The following is a 26179-nucleotide window of genomic DNA, read 5'->3' as shown; positions in this document are numbered from 1 at the left end:
TCAAATTTCACCATGTAGCGTCGGGTACTCTGTAAATTCTATCGAGGATATTTGCCGCGAAATTTGTTTATTTAGCGTTAGAAAATCTCGCTATTGTACTTGCAATCATAATTACGTTAACCTTTATTATCCTTTTTTTATCTATGTGTCCCGAGATTTATTTTTTTTCCCGCTTATAAAATCCACTCGAAATCCTCTTGTGTATAATGAATAGGAATGATGTAATATAGAGCGAGGTACGCCCGTGTACGGGAGCGGAAGTCAAGTGCACACAATCAGGATCGGAAGTAATTCCGGTGGCCGAGCATCGCGATGGCATTGTTAGCCGATCCGCTGAATAATAATTGGCGCACGGTACATTTACATGGTCAGGATCGGGGACTGTCAATATCTTTCCGGATGGAATGGAAACGTCAGTTGGTGGCTTTGCTTCGTGATATACCGCTCGTTCAGTATTTGTCAGGGATCTATGCCCGTAACTTCGTCGTAGCTCGGTACGTATGTACGCATTAAGATGAAATCCCGACGTATTTGGCTCTTCCCATGAAATGTAACACGTGTTCCAAGATTTTCGCATATATTCTCTGTGATATTAACATATACGCAATCCTTTGGACTATACGTCTTCTCGTCTATCGCGATCGTGTTAATATCAATAGTTAAATCATCCTTTGCTCAGGTAATTGAATACATTTGCTTCAACACGAAACGTCGAACGAAAAGTTTTAATGACACCTATTAGTTTCGAGAGTGCAGCTTACAGGGAGGAGGTGAAAAAAGAGGTAGCGTGACGAAGAATGCTCGCGAGGCGGTACAGCGGGCTGACAGAGACGTATGCACGGAATTCGCCGAGAAAGCGGAACGTGCATTCCCCTGGAATTCCTTAAACCATTTCGAAACAGTTCCGGGCCCTGTTCAACGGCGAGTTACGCAAGGCAAAAGCGTCGTGATTTAACGACGCTTCATATTAAGCCTCGGAAGATCGATTCCACCCCCGTGATTTATACCGTTGCGCCATTTCTTGTTCAGAGCCCGTTGCTCGCCACGGTTCCGACTGATTCGGGAAATAGATTGTGCTAGGCGCATTTCCGCCCGGACGGAGGAAGCATTTGGAATTTTTCTTCTCACTCCTCCCGGCCGGAAAACAGTTGTCTCGCGAGTGCACGCTTGCTGAATCATTCTCGAAATTCAATTCGCCATCATTCTTGATAATCGCAAACGTTTATTTTTATGTAAAATAATAGTAAAAAAAAACTTGAATTTTTTCAGTTAATCGATATTATAGCTAAATCCAATGTATACAGCTTTTCAGGTGCTAATGCAATAAGGGCAAATTATAACTAATACTCTTCTTTCTCCCTTTCAGAAGATGGGTTGCGGAACTAGTGGAAGTTCATGCAAGAAAGGCGGCGTTCGACTAATGGCCACGAAGCTCGTTTTCACCAAGAGCCAGCTGAACAATCTGAACGCCTACTTCCGGAAGTTGGTCGACGAAGCACAGAATGGTGAATGTTTAACGAGCTTCCCGATGAATCTTGCATGCCGATAGGTCGAAGCGCGGAAACACCGGCGATATCGAACGCGGAAACTGACACGGAAGCTCGTCCCGATTTTTCCTTAGTAGATATTGAAAGGGGGGTTGTGTTACAGATTCCTCGAACGTTTTCGCAATCGAAGCCATTGTAGAGCGTTTGGTTCAACGGTTGATTCTGACCGTTGGGAATCACGATCGGAGATTTGCGTCTATGTTCCTCATTTCGTTGAACGAGCCACGTCGGGTAAAGGTAAAAAGGCAAGGATTTGCGTGATCGACCACTCAAAGTCGAGAAGTTTTGAAATATTCCGCGAAAACGGAGGGTGAAGATTTTCCACTTCATCAGTCTTCCCTTTTTTTCTTTTCAGCAACTTAAGTTCGAATACCTGCTGCGAATAGACACGCTGTCGAGCCCCTCCGCAAGTTCCGAGCTCGAAATCTCGAGGGTGAACGTTGAGGAAGATGCTACCTTGCCAGGCTTTATTCGGTTAAAGACTCTTGCCGCTGGAGCAGAGCCCTGGCAAGACTACGTGGACGCTGCGGGGAGATTGAGGAGGGATCTCGTGAAAGCCAAATTAGCAAATTTGTTGGCCACGGCCATTAAACGAGGTACCTGATGCTCTATAGTCTGTTACTTTTCAGTAGATGATTCTTATTGCATCATAGGATTCGTATATACATATTTCTTTACTTTCACTTATCAATTGTAAATTGGTAAATTCATGTTTGTTAGATGTTGGAAATTTAGCAGATGAGCAAATTTGCGCCTCGCCTGGTCAAGTCGTGGATGCCGAGGTTCTCGACAAAATATTGAAACAACCGGACCACTGTAGGATATTTTACGGGTCAGGTAACGCTGCGAAATAATCGGGGAACTAAAACCACCATCGTTAATTAACGAACGATAAAACTGCGCGGTAAATTCCAGCCGCGGATAAGACATCGTCGCGTCGGTACCTAGAAGCCTTGCCGCACCTTGAGATATTGTTACGCGTTTATCTCTGCAAGGAACAAAAGCGACCAGCTTCCAAGGAATCGTAAACAAGAAGGAAATGCCTGTCTCCTCGTTATCATCCAGTCCAATTCCTCATTTCGTGTACTATGCTCCCCTTATTAATGTCACATTATCGTCTCGCGCGTCTTGCTGGCGAACTTTCTTCTTTCCCCTCCTCTTGCCACCTTGCCAATCTCTCTTTTCATCAATTCCTGTTTCTTGTCTTCCGGCGCTTTGTATTAAATAACCGATGCACGGGGCAGCTCGGTAATTTGATATACATCGGGTGTCCTATAAATCAGAAAAAGGATGCTCGTGGAAAGTCGCTTAATAACGACTGCGGAGGATTTAGAATAACGAGCGGAGGGAAATATGCCTGGTTTCTGTGTAACTGTATTAAGGAACGCCCTATAAATCACTGTGGGCTTCGTCCCGCGAAACAACAGGCCAGACTAACGACGCGATTTTTAACGACGTCGACTAGATAACGCGAGATCTCGAGAAAACTGTTTGTAACCGTCTCAGATGGACCGTTACCGGAACCGAGGGATCATCGAGTGGCTCTGATAGAGGATGCTGGAGGAATATTGCTTAAGATTGGATTGAATGGATGCAAAGCTCGCGAGGCAGAGGTCAGATTATTAATCGGGATCGGTGTGTCGTCTTGGCCCAATTTGGCGGACTACCCTCGAAGAGTCCCTTTTCATCACTGTGATGCCCTTCTTCACTACACAGCGGCGCAAAGTGTAAGCACGTTATTTGATAATTTAGACTTTAGAGTATGCTAAGTCAGCTTTAATTGTTCAGCGAATGGGTTCACTTCTGACCATTTAATGGATGGTAGCAATAAATTGCTTCATGTTTGGGTAAATGAATAACATAGTAAAAATGATTCTTAATGAGTGAACCAGTGCAGAAAGATATTAGTTGATAATTAAATGAAATAAATACACGTGGGACCAGTTGTATCTCTGTGAAACGAATGTATTGTAAAGTGAGCCTTTCAAACGAATTAAAATTGATTCGCTTTTGCTGCACTCTGAGCGAATCAATGAAACAGTAGGCACGATTGATTCTTTTCGAAGTGTACGTGATGCAATTTATCGAACTTTTAGTCGAAGAATTTGAAGTTTCGCTAGAAAATGCTCTTATTCAAACGGACAAACTCATTTCTTTCATGTCCTCGTTTCGCCGTCACTACTTCCAGGGCATGTATGCCGTGGCCGTTGGACCGTACCCTGGTGCACGGTGCGAAGACCGAGCGACTCTCTGGAGAATACGTGTTCCGGCTGCAGAGAAAATTATGAGTCAACACTATGCCAGGGACAGTGTACCCGTCTTGACGGAATCCATGCTCATGGAAATCCTGTACCAGCTGCGCGAGGGATGCTGCTTGAATCCACCTATCAAGCTGAAGGTGATGCTTCGCGTTTTCATATCCGAATGGACTAGCGCATAAAGTAACATCGAACGTGCCCAAGTAGATAGTTAGACTTGAAGATAGAAACTCGACACTTCGTGGTGTTCTTAAAGACTCTAAAGATTTTCCCTGAAACGTGGATATTCTATGCAACATTCTTGTCTCTAACTATCATCGAGATTTATGAAAACTGCACTCCTCGATGGATTTTACTTCAATCATTGAATGGGTCCTACCATTTGTTTTCTTTTCCTTGTTCCTGACAGACGTCTTAGAAATATTCCAGCGTCTTGATTCCATTGACGTTTTCATCTACAAGGATATTAGGTGCATTTCATATCTTTGCATGGACAACGACCAATTTCAAGCGACGTGTCGACAATAATTCAACGTGCATCTGGCTGATGCATTTCGGGCTGCACATACAGACGGCTCCATACAACCTCCGATTCTTTGGCCTATATTTCCAAGACACCGAGCTGTCTCCTAGCGACACGGTCCAGCCTTTTCTTCCCGTGCTTTTTTCTTTTCCTTCCTGCTTTCCCGAGATCCTCAGATATCTCGACGTCGATGGTGAAAACCTATTTTCTTCGATGCGCCGTTGCGTCTTGGCTGTTTAATAAAAACGTTGACTGCATGCGACCTGGCAATAATTTAGCTACCCCTTCCCGTTTGCGGTAACGGAATATGCAGCCACAGCGAATACATAATGAGAAAAGTTGAATCGATTTTAAAAATTTCCATTTCGCTGCACTCACCACGCTTTCAGTTTACCTACGGCAAGGCGCTTCCGTGAACCCCAAATGAGCAGCGATTTTTTATTTAGTGGTGTGGTATATTTAATCTCTTATGTACCAAATTAATTTGCCTGTTTCTATGTTCAGTGTGGAAGTAATAATATCAAAATATTTGTACTTTACTAAGATAGTTGGCCAAGTCGCAAATGAAAGTTGTATTTTCGTTTTCTTGATACCTGAGGGCTCCAAATTGTTTTCTTAGGTAGCACGTAAAACCTCTCCCGTCTTGCAAGACCGACTACGAGTGGTTTCCAGACACATCCTAAAGACAGTACATCGGTGGACTCTAGAAAGAGCAGGGCCAGACCCGCTGACGAGTTGGGCGCCCGATACCATCTCTCGTCACGTTCTGTTGGCGTTAGACGAGCTAGTTACCGCTCTAAAATGCCAGAACCTAAGGTGTTACTTCCATCCACGCTGTAACGTAATGCTACAATGTGCAAGAGGTAATTGATTTTCGCTTGGAAAAGAGAAGCGCGCCTGGCAAAGGTGGTACACTGCATAGTTTGCTTTCGTTCATCTTCTTGTTTTATCATTATTTTTCGTTACGATAATCGATAGCACCGCGACGCGCACGCCGATCTGGTCTGGTTTCCATGGAAATCCTTAATTGCTGACGATAACGACGCATACTATTATCGCGGTCGCTGAATGTATCGGCAATTTTGTATGCATCCGTGCCCTCGTCGGCGACATACTTCGGTTGTGTCGACGTTTTTCACAGCGTTGCACTACACTCGTCGAGTCTCCATTCAGCTTGCGATACGCCTGTCACGTCGAACCTGTACAATATTTATAATTTAATCATATCGTGATCGGATTGAAAAGCGCGGAGAACTACTTGCACAATCGATTCGAATCGGTTCGCCTGGTTCAGAGGCTGAGTTTTTCCCGAGGCCTTTCATCTAGAACATGGATTCGCTTCTGAGTTCTGCTTGGTCCTGAAAAATGCACCGATTATACAGAACCCGTGTTCTTGCATATTCGAAGGTGGAGTGGTCCATCATGAGGATTCTTACGTCTCCGACGCTCGGCTGCTGCAGTCTTATCTAGAGACGCTCCATTATCTTTCCTTCTCCATGCCAGGAGATGTACTCAGACCACTGGATGTTATGGAGAGCGAGCTCATCGTCAGATGGCGGGACATCGTGACGTCGTTGCCTAGGGGCACATCAGACGTGGACTACGGATACAGTCAGAGGCAACTGGAGTATTTTAGTCTGATCGTGGAGCAAGTGCTGCGAGTTAAGGATGCTTTGTTGCAGGTAGAATCTTGAGTAGATGTTTCTTACGGTTCGTTAGAACAAACAAGTATCGCTTTTCATATCCATAGGACCACTCGGATAATTGTTCTTGCCTGAATTTCCCGGAACTGACTTACCATACCACTGATCAAGTGGAGAGCTTAGTGTTCTTGCTGAAACTGACCCTAACTCAGGCCAAGGATCAGATCCACGCGATGAGGAATCGCAAGATGAGAGCAAGTGATCATAGAAACAAGGAATCGAGGAGGCCAAAACATTATAACACGACAAGCCAGTTTGATTACTCTGTTAGACTCTTGATAGATGTGGTAAGGAGGGACCGAGAGACAGCTAATATGGATTTGGACTCTCCTCCCATAATGGCGAAATTGCTGTTACAATGGCTGTACTTTGGTAGGTAAATAGTAGCTCTGGATATAATAGGTGTTTTCCCCGCTTTAAAAATGTTACTTTCACTGTTCAAGGGATGGACTACGACAGGAAGATACTCGAGCCGGTCTTACGTCCCTATCTGAACAACCTCTTCAACAGTCTTCACGAGAATGGCTGGTTCGCAGTGTCTTGGAAGAGCAGACAGGAGACCTACACCTCTGAGATGCAGTCGTTGTCGACATTCTGTAAATCTGTGATAACCCAGGAAGTGTCCCCGGCCAATGGAATCGTGGACTGCCTGTCCAAGGGTTGGCGCTGGGCAGAGAACACGACCAAAATGATCGAACGATCCGGGAACTCTTTGAAGCTGATCTTTTTCTCACGAGGGAGGGTGATCAGGTACAATCTGACGTTCGCTGAGAACAAGGGACTGAGTTCATTCGCCACGTGGAGCAAAGCGAGGGGTGTCAGTACGATCGCAAGGAGAAAGAGGGTGAACTCGACGACTGGTGAAATACTCGATTTCCTGTTAGAGCTACGAGAAACGTCGGATGAAAACAAAGGTAAGCGAAGACTTGTTTCTTGCACTCTATCCGCTCGTTATTTCCGCAATTTATGAGCCTATAATAGGACACACAGCATTTACAGTTAAATGTTAGGCAATTGTAACAGGAACGATCCAATTTCGAAAGCAAATTCGTATCCTATTAACCGAAGGATCATTCTTCGATCGGTGACTAAATAATTTCAGTCCAGTAGAGTGGGTCGATAGTTTGGAAAGTCGAAGGAAGGAGGTAGCGGAGTAATTACAGGAAGCGCGAGAGTCTCAACTAAATCGGGTATTAAGATACAAACTCATGCAAGGACCGCGGTACTTCGTTTCGTTGTGCTTCAGAGAAACTTGTCGCGGCGTAATAAGGTGCTTCGTTCGAGCCCGAGTTTAGGGAATTAATTAGAATCGCAGGCAGCAGCATTTCCACGGAAACCCGACAGTGGGGTAAAAACGTTGCTAGTTCCGTTCCGTGGCAGTTACGAACGGCTGAAAAACATCGGTTGGAAACTTTCTGACGACTAATAATGCACCGGATGAAAATTAATTATTTACATCCAACACACGGCGCGCTTCCTAGAAAAAGGGAAAAAAGAGGGACGAAGGGAAAGCTACACCATGAGATTTTTCCGATGTACATTTGGCTCTTGGAGCTCTCGTTCTACCCGCGCGCGAAAAAGGTTAATTGCCTTCCGGCAACGCACGTAACTCGATACTCGTAAAACAGCCCCGAAGAGAGGATCAATCTTTCCGCGTACGAGAATAAGGCGTAGACGGTGGAGCTCCTACTTCTGCGCGTTCACACGCGCGCCTCCTTCGAAAGCTTTCGGGTGGCGGTTCGATAAAGATTTACGCGACGCTATCACGAGGGTATTACCTTCTGCCGCTGCTTTTGGCTCCTGTTCCACGTGACCACGAGCTCTCGGTCCAATATTATCGTAAAAGGTGGACAGTCAGGACGTGTTCCTTTTAGTCAGACTCATCGAGCGAAATGTTTCCTGGAGGGTAGCCGATAGAAGGTAGTCCTGTCAGTCGCCATGGCACATAGAGGATGACCGTCTAGAGTCTAGAGGATTAAAAATCGTTGTGATGCACGTTGAACGCGGGTAAACATGTGGAAGAGACGAAGATTTACGTGGTTGTCGCGAGAGGGTATCATACGATGTCGAGGGCCCATAAAATTCGAGCTAGAAACGTCAGGCGATAGATCAACCACGCCGTGCTGCTCTGAAAAGAGTAGTTCGGAATCTGTGTTTTAAATCAACGTCACCCAGTTCGGTGACGTAGGCAAATTTCTATCCCGTATGACGCTCCGTCGCGCTGCTCGGATTGCAGAAACGTTTAGGCAAATCGGCTGTAAGAGAAACTGCATAAGTACGATAACTGGGTGGTCTTGGGAGTGCCCTAGGGAAAATTTAGCAAATTTTGAAACAGCTTTCTATGATTTCTTTTATTCATTACTTTGATGCTGAGTAACAATGTCAGTTAATAAGATGTTAAGGTTCAGAACTAAGTGAATTCAGAAGGTAGTGTTTGAGTTTACATAGTTTTGCTCTCTTTATTACTTTAGACAGCACTTGTAACGGATACATTAAGTCCACTTCGGACCAAATGTCGTTTGGTTGGAGAATGTTTCGTCTTTGACAAGTTGAGGAAGTTTATAACTAGAGTTCGAGAGTGTTTTAACGATCGTGTTTAAGTTTACATAGTTTCACTCTTCGTATTCTCGTAACATTTAACACAGTTTCTGTATTAAATTGAATTTGCTCTATCGTTTTGGTCTGCAATCGTTTAAAAGTATTTTTCTGTACGCTCAGCTCGGATACGAAGTAAAATCAATATTTTCGTTAGCTGTTACAGGACACCAGGAACTGAGGGATGTCAGTCCTCTGACGTATGTCGCGTCGATGAGCAGGCCGAGGGCTCGACAACGAGGTCCCGGTGATTTGATCTCGGCCATAATCTCTCTCGGCAAGTTCAGGGTGAGTTCCCGTGCTTTTACGTAATTCTTGTTGCCATTCCTCTGCCTCTTTCTTCTATTCGTTGCTCCAACTTTTACGCAGCTGTTTAACTTTGTTCAGACAACCTTATTCCCCTTAATGTCTTGCAACATCATTTTATTCTCTCTCAAATAACATTATTTTAATTCTCTTCTCTTACATTTCATTTAAAGCTGCTAATAACTTGTAAACATAGTTGAGAATTTGAGAAATGGAGATACGGACTCCAGAAATATATACTTTGAGCTATTAAATATTACAGCAAATAGCAAAGTTAAAGGATTAGAAATATTTGCATCTGTAGATCAGATTTAAAAAGAAAAAGGTAAAAATAGTGAGGTTATATGCATGAAAGTACTAAGTCTCCTCTTATCCAACAAGCCACATTGTGGGTGGCTTTCGTTGGGAGCCCTGTTTCTTCGCCTGTTATGGTACACCACATTTCCATATCGCTGACGATTCAAGCAGCACCCTCGCCAAAATCCAGCTCACAATTCTTACGAACAGAACCCTCGAAAGCTCGAGATCTCATTTTCCTTTCCAAGAATTTTCCCCGAGACACCTAGCGCGTAGCATCGGTCGCAATGTCGAGCATCCTGGCCTCCCTATCAGCCACCGATAGCGGTCGAGGTTCGACGACCGATTATTTGTCATAGCAATTTCCGAGGTGAAACTCGCGTTTCCCGGGTCGTTCGCTTGGCCAGAGTTTCGGCTCGGTTTTCATTCCGCGCGGCAGACGGGAGGCGGCTTAATTACACACAGTTCTCGCGCAGTTTCATTAGATTAGACGAGCACGGATTTCCGGCGCGCGGAGGCAATTCCGGAACAGTAATTTCGCGGGAGCGTCCGTCGGGGAGGAACGCTGGGACGACGACGTCGAACCGACGCCAGATTCCACGACAATAACGCATCGATGCGAGTTGAGAGACTCGAAGGAACTGCAGACTTCGTTCCTCGAGCTACGCCATTTCCGACGATGCCGTTTCTTCGCCCCTAACGCGCTCGCTCCATTATCTCGCGCTTACACAGTCGACTTGCACTCGATTTCACGGCGATGTTGATAGCCCTGCCATCGCTGTCTCTAGAATCCTAATGACCTTATTAAATTTTATTTTAGCGTACTTCCCCGACGATGTTCAGCAATAATGTATTCGGTGATTTGGAATCATGAGTCTAATCGAGGAGGAGCTAGTACTTTGCTGTTTGGTAAACATATTTTCGAGCTGGTTGAGCTTTTCTGTGCGTTTATAAGAGTCTTGTGCATTTTCATGTATATCTAAATAGTATTTGTCGACAATCATTAGATTCGTGACTGGTCTATTTCCTATAGAAGGTTTAGATTCTGTTGGTAATCGTCTTAATTTGGTTTCTTCATAATTAGTTCATAATTGCAAACACCAACAAGCAACGAGTAAACTTCTTGCCTCTTGGAAGATATTAAACTGGCTGTTAGGAGGCTTTCGCCCGAGAGATTAGCAAAAAAGGAAGAAATCGGTGGTGAAAATAACAGTAGGGCAGTCTATGATGTACTTTTCGCCAGGTTTCGTGGCTGGAAGAATGATGGGAATGTGGGGCAAGATAGGGGGGCTATCCATTCTTTCCTCGAAACGAAGAAAGAAACGTTCGTTAGAGCGTTTATTGCGATTCAGATGAAGAGTTTTCTTCCACTTCGCGAATCCGATAATTGCCCCAGAAATTCGAACTTCCTCGTCTCGAAGTCTTCGTCTCGCGATGGATCCGCTTTTCCGTTATCGGAAGTCGCGTGGTTCAGAGAGCATCGATATCCAGAGAATGAATATTTATTTCGCCGCTTCAGACTCGTGTTTGTGGGCGGGAGAAAAGGGAAAAATAGGGAATCAAGGGCGAATCGCGGTCGCGACGGTAGAAACAACGGGGAAAAATTGAGAGAACCGAGGTATTTGCGTGGATTTAGTGCATGCATGTGGCGGCCTACGTGTGTACGTTCATGTTCGTGTATGATGGAGGAACGTTTATCTCCCTCCAGGAGTCTTCTTCCTCGACAACGCGAATTAAACGTCGCTCACATTGCCAAGAAACCGGCTTTATCTCCGTATCGTTGTTGTTTGCCCTTCGCATAAATCACTACCGAATATAAATTGACTTTTAATCGAGTCACAAATGATCTTTAATGCGTTGAAGATATTGAATCATTTCCAGTAGATTCTTTTCGCAAAATCCCTAGCCGTGATTCTATCTACAAGTGCTTATAATTTAGTAGTTCCACGCTTTTCAAAGAGTCATGTTGAAATTCTTTTAATAGCGAAAAAGGCGTAGGAAAAATTGCAAAGTCATGTCGCTGTATGATTTCAATTAGAACGCTGCGTTCTTTTATTCCCAACGACGCGACGCAGCGATGGTGGCGAATATATTAAGTATAATGTCAGTTAATTAACGCTGAGGAGTGATGTTAAAATTACGAGTAGCGTAGAAAGGCGCATCGAAGTGTGAGGGTGGAGCAAACGGGACAGCTTGGAAGGATGCCCGTTTTTTGAAGACGAGTCCGCTTTTCAGCGCACACCAAGACCGGTTTCCGTTTTTCTTGCGTTTTCGAGCGGCTGGATTGAAATCCGGTTTAATGCTTTGGGAAAGCTGGCGGTGAGGAACTGCCAAGTGAAACCTCGGTTTGTGAAGGGATCGTAAAATCGGACTTCGATGTTACTCTAAAAGATCGCGTTACCCTAATAACGACAAGAAGGTTGCTATTTCGGCGACGATAATTAAGGGTAGTGATAGGAATAACGAGCTTTCGAACAGGATTGGTAGCTTTTTCAAAAATACTTCTACTGTAGAAAATACTTGTCTGAACAATGGCAACTTATTCCACTTAAGTTATCGATGTCCATACTATAGAAAGGGTTTTGAAGATTTCGTAGGAGGTATACTTCTGTAGAAGGTATGTTTTAGAGGAAAGTATCTTGAAGTAGTTTGGCTGGTCGAGCATGCACTTCAATTCACTTGAAGTTGAAGGAAAGAAAGTTGGACTCGTTTCGAAGATGTACTATTGTGAGTCCACTGGTCCACACAAGTATTATTCTTGAATGTTCCTATCACTTATTTGGAATTGCGCCTAGTATTTCCTACAAGAGACTGTATCGACTGGAAAACACGTAGGTCCAGAAGATACGTAATTGGGTCAGTTCCATCGCTACTCGATGGAATTGCTCCTTTTCTCCAATGGCTTATACAAGATGATAGTACCAGAAACAGCTGACGTGGTATATTAACGTCCTTTCACCTGCGTTGTATACCACTAAAAAGCAGAGAAGGAAGTTTGAAAATGGACCAAATTACGACTCCGGATAAAAACCGTGTTTCAAAGTTCCAATCACGGATCCACATGACGGTGGGGCCCAATTTTCCGGGAGCTTCTTTGTGATATATCAATCCATCAAGCTGGCAATTTAATACAGCTTCGACAGTCTAATTTTCTTGGGGATTCTGGGGGAGGGCCTCGCTACTGGTCGATTAACCCGAGGGATAATTAGACGGGAGGCGATTCACCCACGTGAAATGGACGGGCGAAAGTCATGCAAACGAAGGGACACGATCCTGCACTTACGAGGCCCGAAACTTTTTTACGGCCCGTTAAGAATATAGTTTCGTCTGCTCGAACCTCCCTTCCTTCCTGGGAGATATCGACCGAGGATCAGAAGGGACTTAGCCGAAGGTTAGCGAGTCTCTGGAGGACCTTAAACGCATCAGCATTCGTCGAGGCGGGGTTTCGAGTAAAACCGAGCTAATAGGTGTCAGCGAGTTCTCGTGGAGTAGGTGGACGTTAGCCAATCCCCGAGGTCGATATCCGTAAACCAACGTCGACGAAATTATTCTACGAAACGTCTCTGCACGGGTACCACCTTCCTCGGCTAACATCCTCCGTTACCAAACTATTTGATCCCTTTTCCGTCGAAGCAACGTCGGATTAGTTTAGTCATTTGCACGTCTTGTAGTGACATGGTCGAATATTTTGGCTGATAAGTGCGTATCTCTGAGATTATTTTTAGCGAAATTTTAATTAGTATTTGAGTATAAACGATTCACGAGTTTTCATAAAACACTGAAATGCTTTTTCTTTATAGTTTTTTTTCTATTTCGAATTCCATTGGTTTGTAACTTCGAATCAGTTTGCACGAAAGGAAGCCTGCATAAGAGGAAGTATTTCGAATAAAGGGGACATTTTTCCGTCAAATTCTGGGAAGTTCTTTCGAGACGGGTTAGAGAGTTCCCCCTTAGAAAGTCGTGTCTCCGATTCAGCGTTCGATCGACGTTTCGAGCGGTAAAACATTTCAACAATTTGGCCGGTGCTTCTGGCTCAAAAGTGGCCGGATCCACGGCACCGGCGAGACTTTCCCCGTGTAAGATCAATAAAACGCCGTAGGATTCGGATGTACTGCACGGATCGGGCGCAGTTAGAACGGAATTCTCTTGCAGAGTCTCTGAGGGCGGTTACTACTTATCCGATTAACGTCCCCATCAGCTGAACCACCACTGTCTGTGGTCATTCTTTCGAATAAAATAAATGACCGGTCGTTCTTTTCTTTCTCTGTTCGAATATCCCGCGAGGACAGTCGAACAGCTATCGTTCCTCACAGCTTTTCGGAGTTTAGGGAGCAACTGTAGTTTTCACTCGTTGGCAGAACAGGAGAATGATTTCTTTGTGCCGTCATACAAGCAGAAGGAAGTTTTAAATGCGTATAGAGGAGGAAGACGAGAGGAAATTGCAGCCTGTGATTCACTTTGTTATCTTTGACATAAAAATATCCTTGATATAAAAATATTTTTGATATAAAAATCCTTCTATAAAAAAAAAAGGCGACTGAAGAGAAGAAGATTAATGGATAAATTTAATAATTCCATGGTGATGTTATTTCAGTATGTTGAATTGAAGTATCACTTTTAAATGTATTTTTAATTTTTAATAATCGCAAGATACTGGAAAGGTTTGATGAGTAACTGTTCGTCTTCTAATCCTCCTCTTTAACCATACCTTCCTTCTTAACGATACCGTTCGATATCTCTTCCAATTCGCACCTCTCACACAATTATCCCAGAGAGGATAACAAGTTCTCTCGAATAAGAAACTTTTCTGTGAAATCGTCGCATTTTTCTCTCTTTTCCTCCGGGAGAACAGCAGTTAAGCGGTCAAGAGAATCTTCTCGCGAGCCAACTTTGTCATCTCGAAGGGATAATCGAACTTCTGCGCGGAGAAAGTGGGAGAAAAAGAGAAAAAGGGAGGAAGACAAATGGCGTATTTTTCGCTTTGTTTATTCCTAGCACAGCAGCCGAAGGCAGTTCGGTCGGCGTTCCTCGACTAATTTCCGGTCGCGCGTGCTTCCGCCGCGGCTCAGCGCGAAACCATTTGGGAATGTGGTATCGCACCGACAAGGGTCGACCTCGAACCCGCTAAGCGCTTTCTCTCTAAAAGACATTTTTTCCCCGGCCGAAGCGAGCCGCTATTTCGCGTTCGAGTACTTCCATCGTTTCGCGCGCTCACAATGGAATTCCCCCGACAGTCTAGGAAATTTTCATTCTATTTGTCGTGCCAGTCAATCCGCACCAAAAATCGAAGTAATTCCCGCTCGCGAGTCCGCGGATCGCATGGTTGTTTGCGAGCGTCTCGTGATCGAATTACGCCCCCGGCTGCGCTAGCGATTCTTCATATTTTCCGACGATTTCTCAACCCCTTCTCGGCCAGAATCGCTGGAAGCTCAGTCGCTGGAAACTGTCTCGAACGCGGAATAAAGAAGGGACCTCGAGTGTACGTATTTCCCGGAGCCACCGAAGGCGAATAAAAAGGGAAAAAGTGGACACGTATTTACTTTCCCGAAGCGGCCCCGTGCGAGACTGTGCTCACCGAGTTACTCCTCCCTGTCTCCGTTCGCCCCCTCCGTGTGTCAACTAACTTTCTACTTAAAGAGCGACAGCCCGAGAATCGGGGAGTCCCCTTATGCCTATGGAAAATGCGTTTCGCGTTTCCAAACTAAGTTTAATCCCGACCGACGTCGAAGCCAGCCCTGCGCGACGATGCCTCTTCCACTGCTATTCAACCCTCCAACAAAAGAACGTCTTGGAACAGAATTTTACGGAAGAACATTGCTTCTACTGTTCTAAATTAAAAATATACCACGAGCATGATGTGAAGCGGGAACAGAATTTCAAGGAAAACGAAAAGTCAGTGCAGCTCATGACCCAGCTTTACGTAACTGTCTCCGTTGAGGTTTTTTCTCATAAATTATGTCTTTTCGTGGAAATATCTTAAAGTATAGTTAGTCAAGGATACGCTCCAGCCCACGCAAAGTTAAAACCAGAGAAGTTCGTCTTACACAGTTTCAAGAATTTCCTTGTTTACTGCCATTCGCGTCCTAGGTTGTGTACGCTGAAAGAAATAATAAGGGACCAGAATTTTTGCACGTTTCCTTCATCTGATTTAGTGCCTTAGGAATTGGGAATACTAAGGCTGCTTTTTCCGTGTAGGTTTTGCAGGAGGCCGTGGCAGTTCTTCCACGAGAAGAACGAGTGGCTATGTTGGAGATGGTGCAGAGGGTCGCCAGGGAATCCGCTCGTCGTTCGAGGAGAGTCAGTTGCCTCGACGAATCGAGCTCACCTAGACAAATTTACAGACCGAGGTACACTTTCGGCTCCAAGAAGATCGTCGCCTTTAAAGATTCGTTAATGGGCGGAGTTCCCGCCTGGATGCATAATAGATTCGCTTTTGTCTGCTGCAGACCGGAATCGGATCTTCTGGATTCATCGCCACGATTATCGCTGGGTCTCCGAGAATGGCGCATCGTCGCAGAGCATCAAAAGCAGCTCGAGAGAGAAATGCAGGAGATGCACGACACTCTAAGACGCAACGCTCTGACCAGGCAACGTCCATCTGCCTGGGATTCTTACTCGGTGTCGTCCTGGAGCTCTTCGATCGATTCGTTCGCGGGAACGATAACACTCAGGAAGCAACGTGCTCTGATATGGGACGCCATAAGAGGTTGCTAACATTTTCTTTTATTTTCTTAGAATTAGACTCTTTTCCATGTACAAAGTGTTGATAAGTATGTGGGATATTTCCTCAAGATTGATTATAAGAAAATAGTGTTCTAGAAAGGTTTATCAGAAGCTTAGATAACTGTTTTTTTTGCAAAGAGCTGCGCCCACGCAAACAATAAGGGGCAATCGATTTTCCACTGCAGGGGGCTCGCGAGCCAGTGATATCGCAGAAAATAAACCGGCCGAGATGATCAGCCGGGAGGAGTCACCGACCTGGAGCACTCGGCGAAAGCTGGACGACCTCGACTCGACGAATGGAGACGAATTGCCGTCTTGGGATGCGCTTGAGGCGACGTTGAATAGAAGGCTGTATAATTACGGCAGCGTGCCGCCAGAATTCGCGGAGGCGAACGGGAGTATCGGGGAAAAGCCGCGGGAATGATTCACTTCGGAACGTCAGCTGCTTCGAGGGAAATGAATTTTTTATCTCCGGCCGGAGAATAGTCGCAAAGATCGTCCGCGGAAGTGTCCTCATAGCTCATGCAGCTCCTCGGAGGACGTGTCACGTTCAAGACGTGAACTTGTTTGACCCGACACTTACCCGACATTTTCGGCGTCTCTGTGAACAACTCCTGAAGCTGCTCCGCGAACTCGCCGAACAAATGTCTCCCCTGGAAGGTATTCAGGGCGCAGAGGAGCCCCGCCGTTGCGTTGGTACGGGAGATATTTCTCAGCGACAGTCGGGAACTCGACGCTTTGAGAGTCCTTTCGTTGAACTCGTAAGTATATAATGGTTACAGAGAGTGGCTCGCGAGGCTGGACGAAGGTACACGAGCGAGCGGAGCGGGCGCTTTAAATTTTAATCTACGCCCGAAAGCAGCGATTACGTTCGTTCGGCTCCCGGCCAATTTCTCTTCGGAGCTCTCGTTAATTAGTCGGAACCCAGGCGTGCTCGGAATTCTATAGAACTCCCAGTCAACGTTGACTGATTTTGGCTAATTTGGAGAAAGTAAAATTTTCCCGCCCGCTCCGTTGTAGCGTGGCTTGCTCTCATCAATCTTTACCACCTACCGGCTACACCGTGACCGTACATTTTTATTAAGGATCCTTGGTTACGGCGAGGTTTTCTTTCGGAGAAGCCTTCCCGTGTAGCGTGGATACTTCCTTGGTTTTCACGCTACGTCGAAACTCCTGGGCGTCTTAAATTGCGAAAAGATGTAGCTAGATTGGGTGAGATTACTTGGTAATGGCTTGTAGAAGAATATGTGTAAAGTTTTCGAGAGATTGGAGAGTAGAAGTTTTTTCGAGGTCTGTATCCCTAATGACAAGGGAAATAATTCATTGGTAGCTTTTACAATAATTATGCTAAAGTGAAAGTCTTAAAGTCTTTAGCCTTAAAGCGGGAGAGAATCTTAAATCTAAGTAACGTAGAATAAGCTAAGAAATAATTTGTTATTAAATTATGAATAAATTAAGAAATATTGGGGACAGGATAGGGTTGGACCTGAGTCGAAACAGGTTCTTTTTAATATGTCTTCCAATAAAAGTATTTTTAACGAATGGTTCGTAATCAAGGACGACTATTTGGAATGATCGACCGATATTCACTTCATGGAAAGGTCGTGTATTTAGCTGGTATCAAGTAATGAATTATTACATCGTCATTTAAATAACGAGCATTGTTAGTAACTCTATTTATTGTGTCCCATGTAAATCGTCGTTAATTCTATTTGATATGTGTCGAGACACAACAGAGCTTGTAGCACTTGAGCTTTAATGGAGTTTCATGCGAAATCAATTTTATTTGGCTATTAACGAATAAACGTGTATTGAATAATTGGTAATATCTACGAGCTGTGCAAAACAAATTGTTACGTCAAAATAAGTTTCGATTAGATCTGAAGTTGAACAATATTGTGTAGCGATTTTTAAGATAAGAAAGTTAGAAATTTTGAAAATTATTTATTTTAAAAATACAACATTCATCATTCAACAATACTATATGACAGAACGTCGATAAATGTACGTAACAGTAAGAAATTATCACGTAGTTTGGTGGGGGAGTAACCTTTCTCAAGATGGGCTTGTTGGGCCAGAATCAAATGAGCGGCCTGCATAACTCGTCCGAGCCTCTTATGGTGTGCAAAGGATGAATAAAGGGTTATTAAAAGGCGAATATCCCAGAAACGATAATGATATTCGAAGGTTACTTACTGGGGATCCAGCACTAGGTCAAGTTCACGGAACACGTTCAAGTGGAATTCACGCGGGTATGTTGAGCGTATATTAAGTCACCTTCACCTCGAATAGTCGATAAATTTGTATAGTTGCTGCGCTGTCAAGATTTCGTTTGCAGGAACTCTATACCCTCCATAGAGTAGGTCGATCACGCAGCTGGGATTTTTCGATCGATTTTCTTCGTGGCGCGAAAGATTGTTTGCCACTGGTTAATTGACGATTTAGCGTAGAAATTCGTGGGTAACGAGAGGGACCAGTTGTAATTGGAAATAGGTAGAGACTCTCTATGACCAGGACACGATTCGATTAACCAAATTTAAAATGGCAGGACGAGTTTGCCATCAGGCCCCGTAATTGGCAATTAAAGTCGGTCGGCACGACGCGACATTGTTCGAGCTGTACCGATGAGTCATTGAGCTTCGCTCGTGCAGCCCCTAATCGCGTGAATTCCACTGGCTTGAAAAGCCTCGAAATCGGTGCATTATTTTATTCCAGCTTTCGTTCTTTCCCCTTTCACTCTTGAACGATGCGTTTGCCGCATTAAAACTGCAACCGCGAGAGCGTTTCGTCATGCCGGTCACGTCGCTTCTCTCATCGCGCGACCGTTCAAGTCCCGTTGAGAAATTGTTAGTTTTCGCTTTAATCCTTCGCGCTCCATTTGCCACACGTACCAACTGTTTCTCTACAATTTTTCCATCCGTACATGCTGTCCAGCCCATTAATTCTTCCTCTTCACTTTCTCTTTCTTTTGTAGAATCACTAGTAGAAATTAGAATGCACCGATAGCGCGCGCAGACACAAGAAGTCCCCCTAGTACTCGCGCCGTGCTTCTCGACCGATCGAACGATCGATTAAAGACGAGTACGCCGGCGATAGGAAGAAACGTTATTCCACGCGATTACGTGAGTCGCAAACCGGAAGCGTTGACTAGTAACAATAGAAACGCGAGGATCTTTCGTGGCTTTGATTCGTCCAGAGGATGTTCTGCGGTCGGACAGCAGCAGAGGACGCGCGAGGAAGGAGCGAGAGGACAAAGGAGCGAGGAGAGGAAAAATGGAAGCAGGAGCATCGTCGTCGACGTGGTAGTCCTGGATAGAAGTAAGTAAGAGAGGGCAAGGGGGCAGGTGGGGCAACGTTCGGTTGGCCGGGCTGCTTCCGTGTATTCCGGGGGTGGTTTTGGTGCGCGCGCGCACCGGGGTTGCGCCGTGGTTTCATCTCAGTTTCGCAGCCTCCCTTCCGCGGTCCGCATCAGCTCTGGCTCGTGTCGCTGGCACAGAGGTGTGTCGTTTTAGCCGCGTTTCCTCCGTGCCTTGTCCTTTGACATCCGCCTCGCCGATATCCGTTCTCATCCAGCCGGATATGTCTGACCACAACTAGAGTTATCTACTGCGAGATCCACTTCCCCGCTAACGGATAGCGAGCGGTGATCGCGCCAGGAAGAAGTGGAAGACCCCAGTATGTAACTTGTTACAAGCGCGCCGTTGCTTTCTCGCTGTTGGAGTATGTTGTGCGATGGGTGATCCTGCAGCGACTGGAGAAAGGATGCTGCCCGATGCGGAGGCCCCCGCGCGTGTAACTTGGTAAGGACACCTTCGGTGACGGTCGAAAGGAAGTTTGAAGCGCGAGGAATAGCTGCAACGTAGCCAGATAGGAATTTTTAAGCGATACATAGGGTTGTTCGGGCAATCTGCAAGAGTATTGTTCTCTGTTCTAAACGATAGCTAGTCTTCGTGAACGATACTTGTAGATCATTGTGTAGCAAGAGAAGCAGGTGAATTGAAACTATAAAATATATGTTGTATTACCACTTATGTTAATGTATCAATTCCAGCTTCCTTTTGACCACCACTGTTATCTATTCTGTCGCAGTGTGTAGTTACTCGCAAGTTACTCGCGTTTCGTGACTTGTTTTGGTATCGACTTCTGCCTTGATCTTTCTTTCGTTACATCGGGCATCGATTTTTATACAGGACGCCCAAAATCTATTAACTATGACCGCTTCTAGGAAATGGGGTACTAAATTCCGCGAGAACCGCTTTGTCGGTCGTGTTCCCGAGGGACTGCCGCATTCTCGAATTCAAGCTAGAGGTTGGTAAAGTACCCTTTGAACCGTTGTCCCGTCATTACACGTAATGCACTTAATCGTCGGGAAATCAGTCACCCTGGAGACCGGTGGGGACAAAGTGTAAGCTGAAGACGGAAGTTAAGACGTACGAGGGGCTGGTGTCGCGTGAGAAATAAAGTCAAGGGACGTTCTAGGGGATGAAATGTATTGCACATGCAAATTGTATCAAACTTGGACAGGGAAATCATTTTACGAGTTTCAAACGAGTTTTCTCGTCTGCCTGAAGCTACTTTGCTATTCAGTGGTCGCTTTTTCTCCTTACTGAAAAACTTTCTGTGTTCTCTGTTACGCTGCAGACGCATTCACTTGCGATCTGCACTCGGTGATTATCATTTGAGAACGTTCGTAAGGTATTCTTGTAATATTCTCTGTTTGAACCTGCTGGACCATTGGAGCGACGGCTTATCGAAGGTACAGGGGTGTCAAATGCTTCCTGGATGCTTTGATTAACGAGGAACATCCGTGATGACTGATTTTTCGCGTGAATGGGTTACGGCACAACCTGTATACGCCAGAATCTGGCCCAACGAACTACACTCGCCCCTCGTTTTCCATGCTTCAGGCTCGTTTATTAAACGTACACCGATATCGATGCGTTTGATTTATGGCCAGTTTCTCGTGCCTACCTTTGTATTTACATAGCGCAGTTTCACGCGATATATTAGGTCCGATCTTCAAGGCTTTCCACGTTTATAGATTCCATTTGGAGAAGCTGACAGACGAAAAGCTTAGTCGGGAAAAATCTAAATAGTCTGACAGTAACGGACCGCTTGATTGCTCTCGTAAAAAGAGTATCGAATATTCTTTGAATAATTCTTCACGTAACTGATAATTGCTTCTTAACACTTTCATATGCAAAGAGGAAATATTAATGTAGTATAATTAACTGTAGGAGATAGAGACTTGTTTGTTTCATTTGTTCGTTAATGTCAAATATTGATTAGTTCATGTGGCACGTTTGGATTACTGACACATTTCCAACTCAATCAGCCCACAGTCACTGCTAAATGAAATTGGATTTGTCATTTGCAAGTTGACAGAAGGTGTTCAAGTCCTATTAACTTCACACAGTCATAAACATTTCAAGCAATTTTTCCTCTAAAATCGATCGCCTATACGGTTTAATATTTCGAAATTCGTTAGTATTCATCAGGTTGCACAATTCGAGGCCAATTCTGCTGCAAAAGCTCCCCTTTGTGCCACGATATTCCCTGGTCGAGCAAAAGCACCTTCGTAACGATATCCCGTAGCGATATTTCGGTTTACAGGCTTCGAGAGCCGGTATAAAAGTTAACGAGGCATCGTGGTCGCGATTAATTTCGAGTTCCTGGTATTTTCCAACTAATTTAACCGAACCAAAGCGTGTCTGTTGGACGATGCGCCCGACAAACGGCTGATGTCGTTTCAAATAGTCGCCTGTTCGCCTGATCCTCGAGCGTCCGTTTCCAGTGTACCAGTCGATCCGCAGCTGCAATTACTGGATGCTCGATGAGAGACAATCGAATTCGCGTAGTCAAGAACGCGGTTCGAGCGCCGTTTCCATTGGAAGTAGAATGCTCGGCCAAAGGCGCGCAACTTAATAAGCGAATAATTCCTTTGTGTGCGAAACGCGTCCTACCGAGTCAGCCTTCTGCCGAAATACAGACGCTTTCGTCATTTCACGCTGTTCCTTTGACGCATTACTCGTCCCCTGTAAGCTTAAGTCGATTTTCCTTCCGAGGGAAAGTCCGCGAGCTTCACAAAGGAGAGACCAATGGTACCCTGAAACGCTGCGTTACAGAGTTCAGTCGCGCGTATCGTGTAATGCCGTTTTCTTCCTCGCTTTTTTAATTGCTTCGCCGTTTTTCACCACACAAATTCGTTAGCAGTTTCGATCGATTACCCTTTGGAAGTTCTCGTGGGTACACGACCTGTAAAAGCTCAGACTCGAAAAGTTGTATTCATATGAAATATTTTATTCTCTGTACATTGAAACGCATATTTCATATCCATGTTTTTCATCCCTCTTCGCATCTGACGAATTTCAAGGTTTTCTTGAAAAAGGATCACGGCTTTTTTACAATACAATCACATGCTTTGTATGCTCGTGGGTTGCAGCAGAACAAGTCTGTAAACAATCTCGTTGATTGAACGGGCTTCGTGCGACGCGTTCGCTTTATTTATAACTCGGAGCGGTGGAAAGTTGGAAGCTAGTCGCAGCAGCTCGTGCCAATATCCCCAGGACTAACGACTCTTGGAAATGAAATTTTCTACTGAGCCGAAACGAACGCGTTTGTCTTTCTCCTGTTCCAGGCTGCCACTGTCTATCGAGCGCTGTAAATTCTCCTCCATTAATGTTCAATGTCGCTATACGTGTCGATTACTTTTGAATATTTCAGCCACTCGCATGGGTGAACGCTCCACTCGATGCGAGCGGAATCTCTGGCGATTTTCGAATGGGGTATTGGACGACAACTGAGTCGCATAAATAGGCGAAATTTTGGCAGAGCAGTAAGAGCCTTGGCGAGATTTATGCGGTGGAATTATATTCACCGTGCAAGCGCGAGTCTCTCGTTTTACGGCCCTTCAAACAGGGCCGTCGGCATAATAGAACAAAATGGAACAACAACAACGCCAATAATAATAATGGCTTTACGCGCTGGGTGTCGGCTGGTATTGTGGCCGCACAATACGCGAAACTGTTCCCCTGGAATTTCGCTGGCTGTCTCCACCAGAGAATAACGAGCTCTGTCTTGTCTCTCGCCTCTCCCCCCTCTCATTCTTCTTCACCCTCTTCCGTCTCTTTCTCCTTTCTGTCGCTTTTCCAGCCTCCTCTCGGATTCATCCACCTCCCTGATGCTTTTCATAAATTATTTAAATCAATTATGATCCCTGCCCCGCCTCTCAGTACCGGCAGCATCGGACGGCTACCAGGAAATTAATCCGCTCGTTGTTCAGGAACGCTGAGAAATATTAGTACGGTGCTTTTGTACGACTTCTGTCGATTCAATTTTATGCACCCGAGGAATATTTTTATGACGTTTCACTGGCCTTTTGCAAGGATGAGTTAGCATCGAGCATAATCGTAATTGCTATCCACTGTTCGCTGGAATTTATTAATGGGCTCGTAAAAGTAAACGTAATTCCTGGCTTCCATTCGCATCGCGGCTCTATTTCTTATTAAGCATTTCAGAATTTGCTTTTGTAATGCAGATCGTATTGCTAGGATTTATGCCATTGTTAATAGCTTTAGTCAACGGAGACTTCTCAACTTCTTTCGCGGCTCTTAATCTCCTCGTGCTAAGAGAAGTCTTAAATGAGTAATCGGTACGTTAATACTTTCTCTTTATCCCGTAGTTCATTGTTCCTACGAATACGGATCCTTGGAGAAGGAATTCTAGTCGATATATTTTATTTTATCTTTTTCTAAGGTATCAGGTATTACCCCTGTTTCTTTATATTTTTAACATTTCTTCTCACAGTCGACAAAGAGATTCATCCTTCTCCACTCCAAATTATACATTGTTTGCATTCCCTTGTCATAACTTTAAACCACGATAAATCCTCTGTAAAGGTAGGCTCCTCGAAATCCCTGAAAATCGCTTCCCAAAACTATCGAACTCCTCAACGAGATTGAAGTTAGCAGCAGCCGGTGGGTCCGTGAACTACGAGATTGTTTTCCTAATTTCTGCTTGCGGGTTCGAGGCGTGGCGTAAACAGACTCTGGTCAAGGAACTATCTTGGTATGGTCGGTGGTTCTTGCAAGTCGCTCTCCAGCGAAGGAAACAGGACCGAGAGGGGTGGTTTTGGTGGGGCAACTTGTACCCTGCTCTTCAGATGAGTACTCCTTGACCTGCACTTCCTCTCTATTATCGCTCTCGCTACCCCGTGCCCCTCGAGTGCAGCGGAACGTTTATGGTTCTCGAGCGTCGCTCCTCTCGTTCCTCCTAGGTTCGAGGGTGCCCGAAGACGGATTCCTCGTCAACGAATCCGGCCGTGCGACGAACGGTGACGGCAGAACGAGGGCCTTTGATGTGCAGAAGCATCTGTCGGATCGTCACCCGGTGCAGTCAGCAGTTTGACTTAAATGAAACGAGCGGCGACGAGAACCCCTTGACCCCTTCTAACCACTTTCCCGCTCTACGATCGTTCTGTCCTGATGTTTAACGTCCTCCCCTTCGTTTCTTTCCGTTCTGATGGCGGTTTCGTCGACGTTCATCACGGGAATGGGTGTGACGACCGACTGGGGGAATGGAGAGACATTTTTGCCCCTCATTTGCGGCCGGTAGATATGATTAAACGAAGGTACAGACGGTGAATACTTTAGAATTTCGCGATGAAATATTAGAGGGTAAAAGCGAAAGTGTGGAATGACATGATTTTAGACTTTAATCAGTCGTCTGTGAGAAATTTGTCTTTCACAGTTTCGAATCAGGTCTGTACATGAATTATTTCGTAGTTCTGGAATAACCTCCATCTGGATCCCTAACATACGGTAAAGATTTTCTTCGGATTTAGTCTGTCCCTTGTCACTTTTCTCATAAATTTTTCTGGTCTCGCAAAACAGAAGCAATAACTCATCCTCAAAGAATACGACAGATTCTTGGGAATCTGTCTAAGCTAATATGCGGCCCTGTAGGGAGAAGGAAAGGATGAAATTCGGAACAATCAGAATCGAAATAGAAATCGTTTTCTCTTTGCTGTGAAAGTGCATACGATCCCATATATTCTGTAATAAAAAAGAGAAAGAAAAAGATACGAGTCTCGTTTTAATACCGTCGTGCAAAAGGAACAAGATAAACCGCGGAAATTTACGAGAGGGGCTGATTTATTTTCACGATGCGTTTAATGGTGTCAGCACGCGGGAAAAATTTAGTCCATTGGAAATCTCGGCAGACTTGCTTCCAGAAGACGCTCCACGTCAATGTATACCAGGAAGGAATCTCCTAATTAACTGGGGCGGATAATTAATGGAAATTCGTGCGTCAGAGATGAACGGGTGTCTTAACTCGCTTGAGAATTGACGGTTTCCGGAAAATATAACCGAATTAGGAATGAGACAAGCTCATAGGGACGTCTAGTTTACCTTCTAGTTATTAATTTAATTAGTAGAACTTATCTTCTTCTGTGCGTTCCCTTTATCATTCACACTTAGTACAATTAGCTCGTTTAGATTCACAGAGGCGTTCTACCGTGGTTTGCGCAATCATTCGTATTCACTGCTCTCTATGTACAGGATGGTTTAGAATTGTAGATTTATCAGGATACAGTATCTGCTACTATATTCAGAAGTTAACTAACCGAGTACAAATTCATACAACACTTCAGACTCCTTTTCCAAATTTCAATAACAAATTAATTTTTTCTCCTATACTTCTATCGCACCCGATAAATAATTCTCTCTGATAATTATTTGAATTCCGATGCAACGTGCTTAACGCCCCATTAAGTATCATCTCATAACGTCACGTTCTCTTTACGACCGTGGTTCGCGTTCCTCGCTAAGACACTGCATCGCGTTGCACCATATGCACTTTGTGGCGTGCGTGCACGTCCGACAAACTCCTCTGTCGTGTCTGGTAAGCGATACACGTGTCAGACACTGTGTCCAACACCCTATTTCCCTGCGGTCGCTTTGAACACTGCGTCCGATGGCTCATCTGTCCTTGACACTGTCCGATCTCAATTTTTCATGGACACACGGTATGATAAATTTGCATCGATGTCTTACTTTGGCGAAAGTCGTTAAAAAGAGGCACTCGACCGCGAAAGAGGAAGGGTTGATCATTTTTTATCCGAAAAGTTACGGCTCAATGAGAGTCCATCAGCTTGCTGAATGGATCTCTAACAGCTTTTAGAATTCTATTAAGATTGTGGATTGGAAGATAGTAGAGGATGAGTCT

The 26179-nt window shown here is 44.8% G+C and overlaps 1 protein-coding gene across 1 annotated transcript; it reads left to right on the top strand.

Annotated features, from left to right (window-relative positions):
- Nucleotides 1–1369: 1369 nt before the first annotated feature.
- On the top strand, nt 1370–16376 carry LOC143183489 (uncharacterized). The gene is made up of 14 exons (XM_076385033.1): nt 1370–1505; nt 1651–1784; nt 1903–2143; nt 2268–2384; nt 3045–3274; nt 3736–3945; nt 4948–5191; nt 5736–6010; nt 6079–6403; nt 6475–6945; nt 8784–8914; nt 15425–15576; nt 15676–15935; nt 16138–16376. Exons 1-14 carry the CDS (start codon nt 1370–1372, stop codon nt 16374–16376), a joined length of 3165 nt encoding a protein of 1054 aa, XP_076241148.1.
- Nucleotides 16377–26179: the final 9803 nt, after the last annotated feature.

Source organism: Calliopsis andreniformis, chromosome 9, assembly GCF_051401765.1.
Source record: "Calliopsis andreniformis isolate RMS-2024a chromosome 9, iyCalAndr_principal, whole genome shotgun sequence".
NCBI lineage: Eukaryota > Metazoa > Arthropoda > Insecta > Hymenoptera > Andrenidae > Calliopsis > Calliopsis andreniformis.
This window is presented reverse-complemented; position numbering and strand designations above follow the sequence as displayed.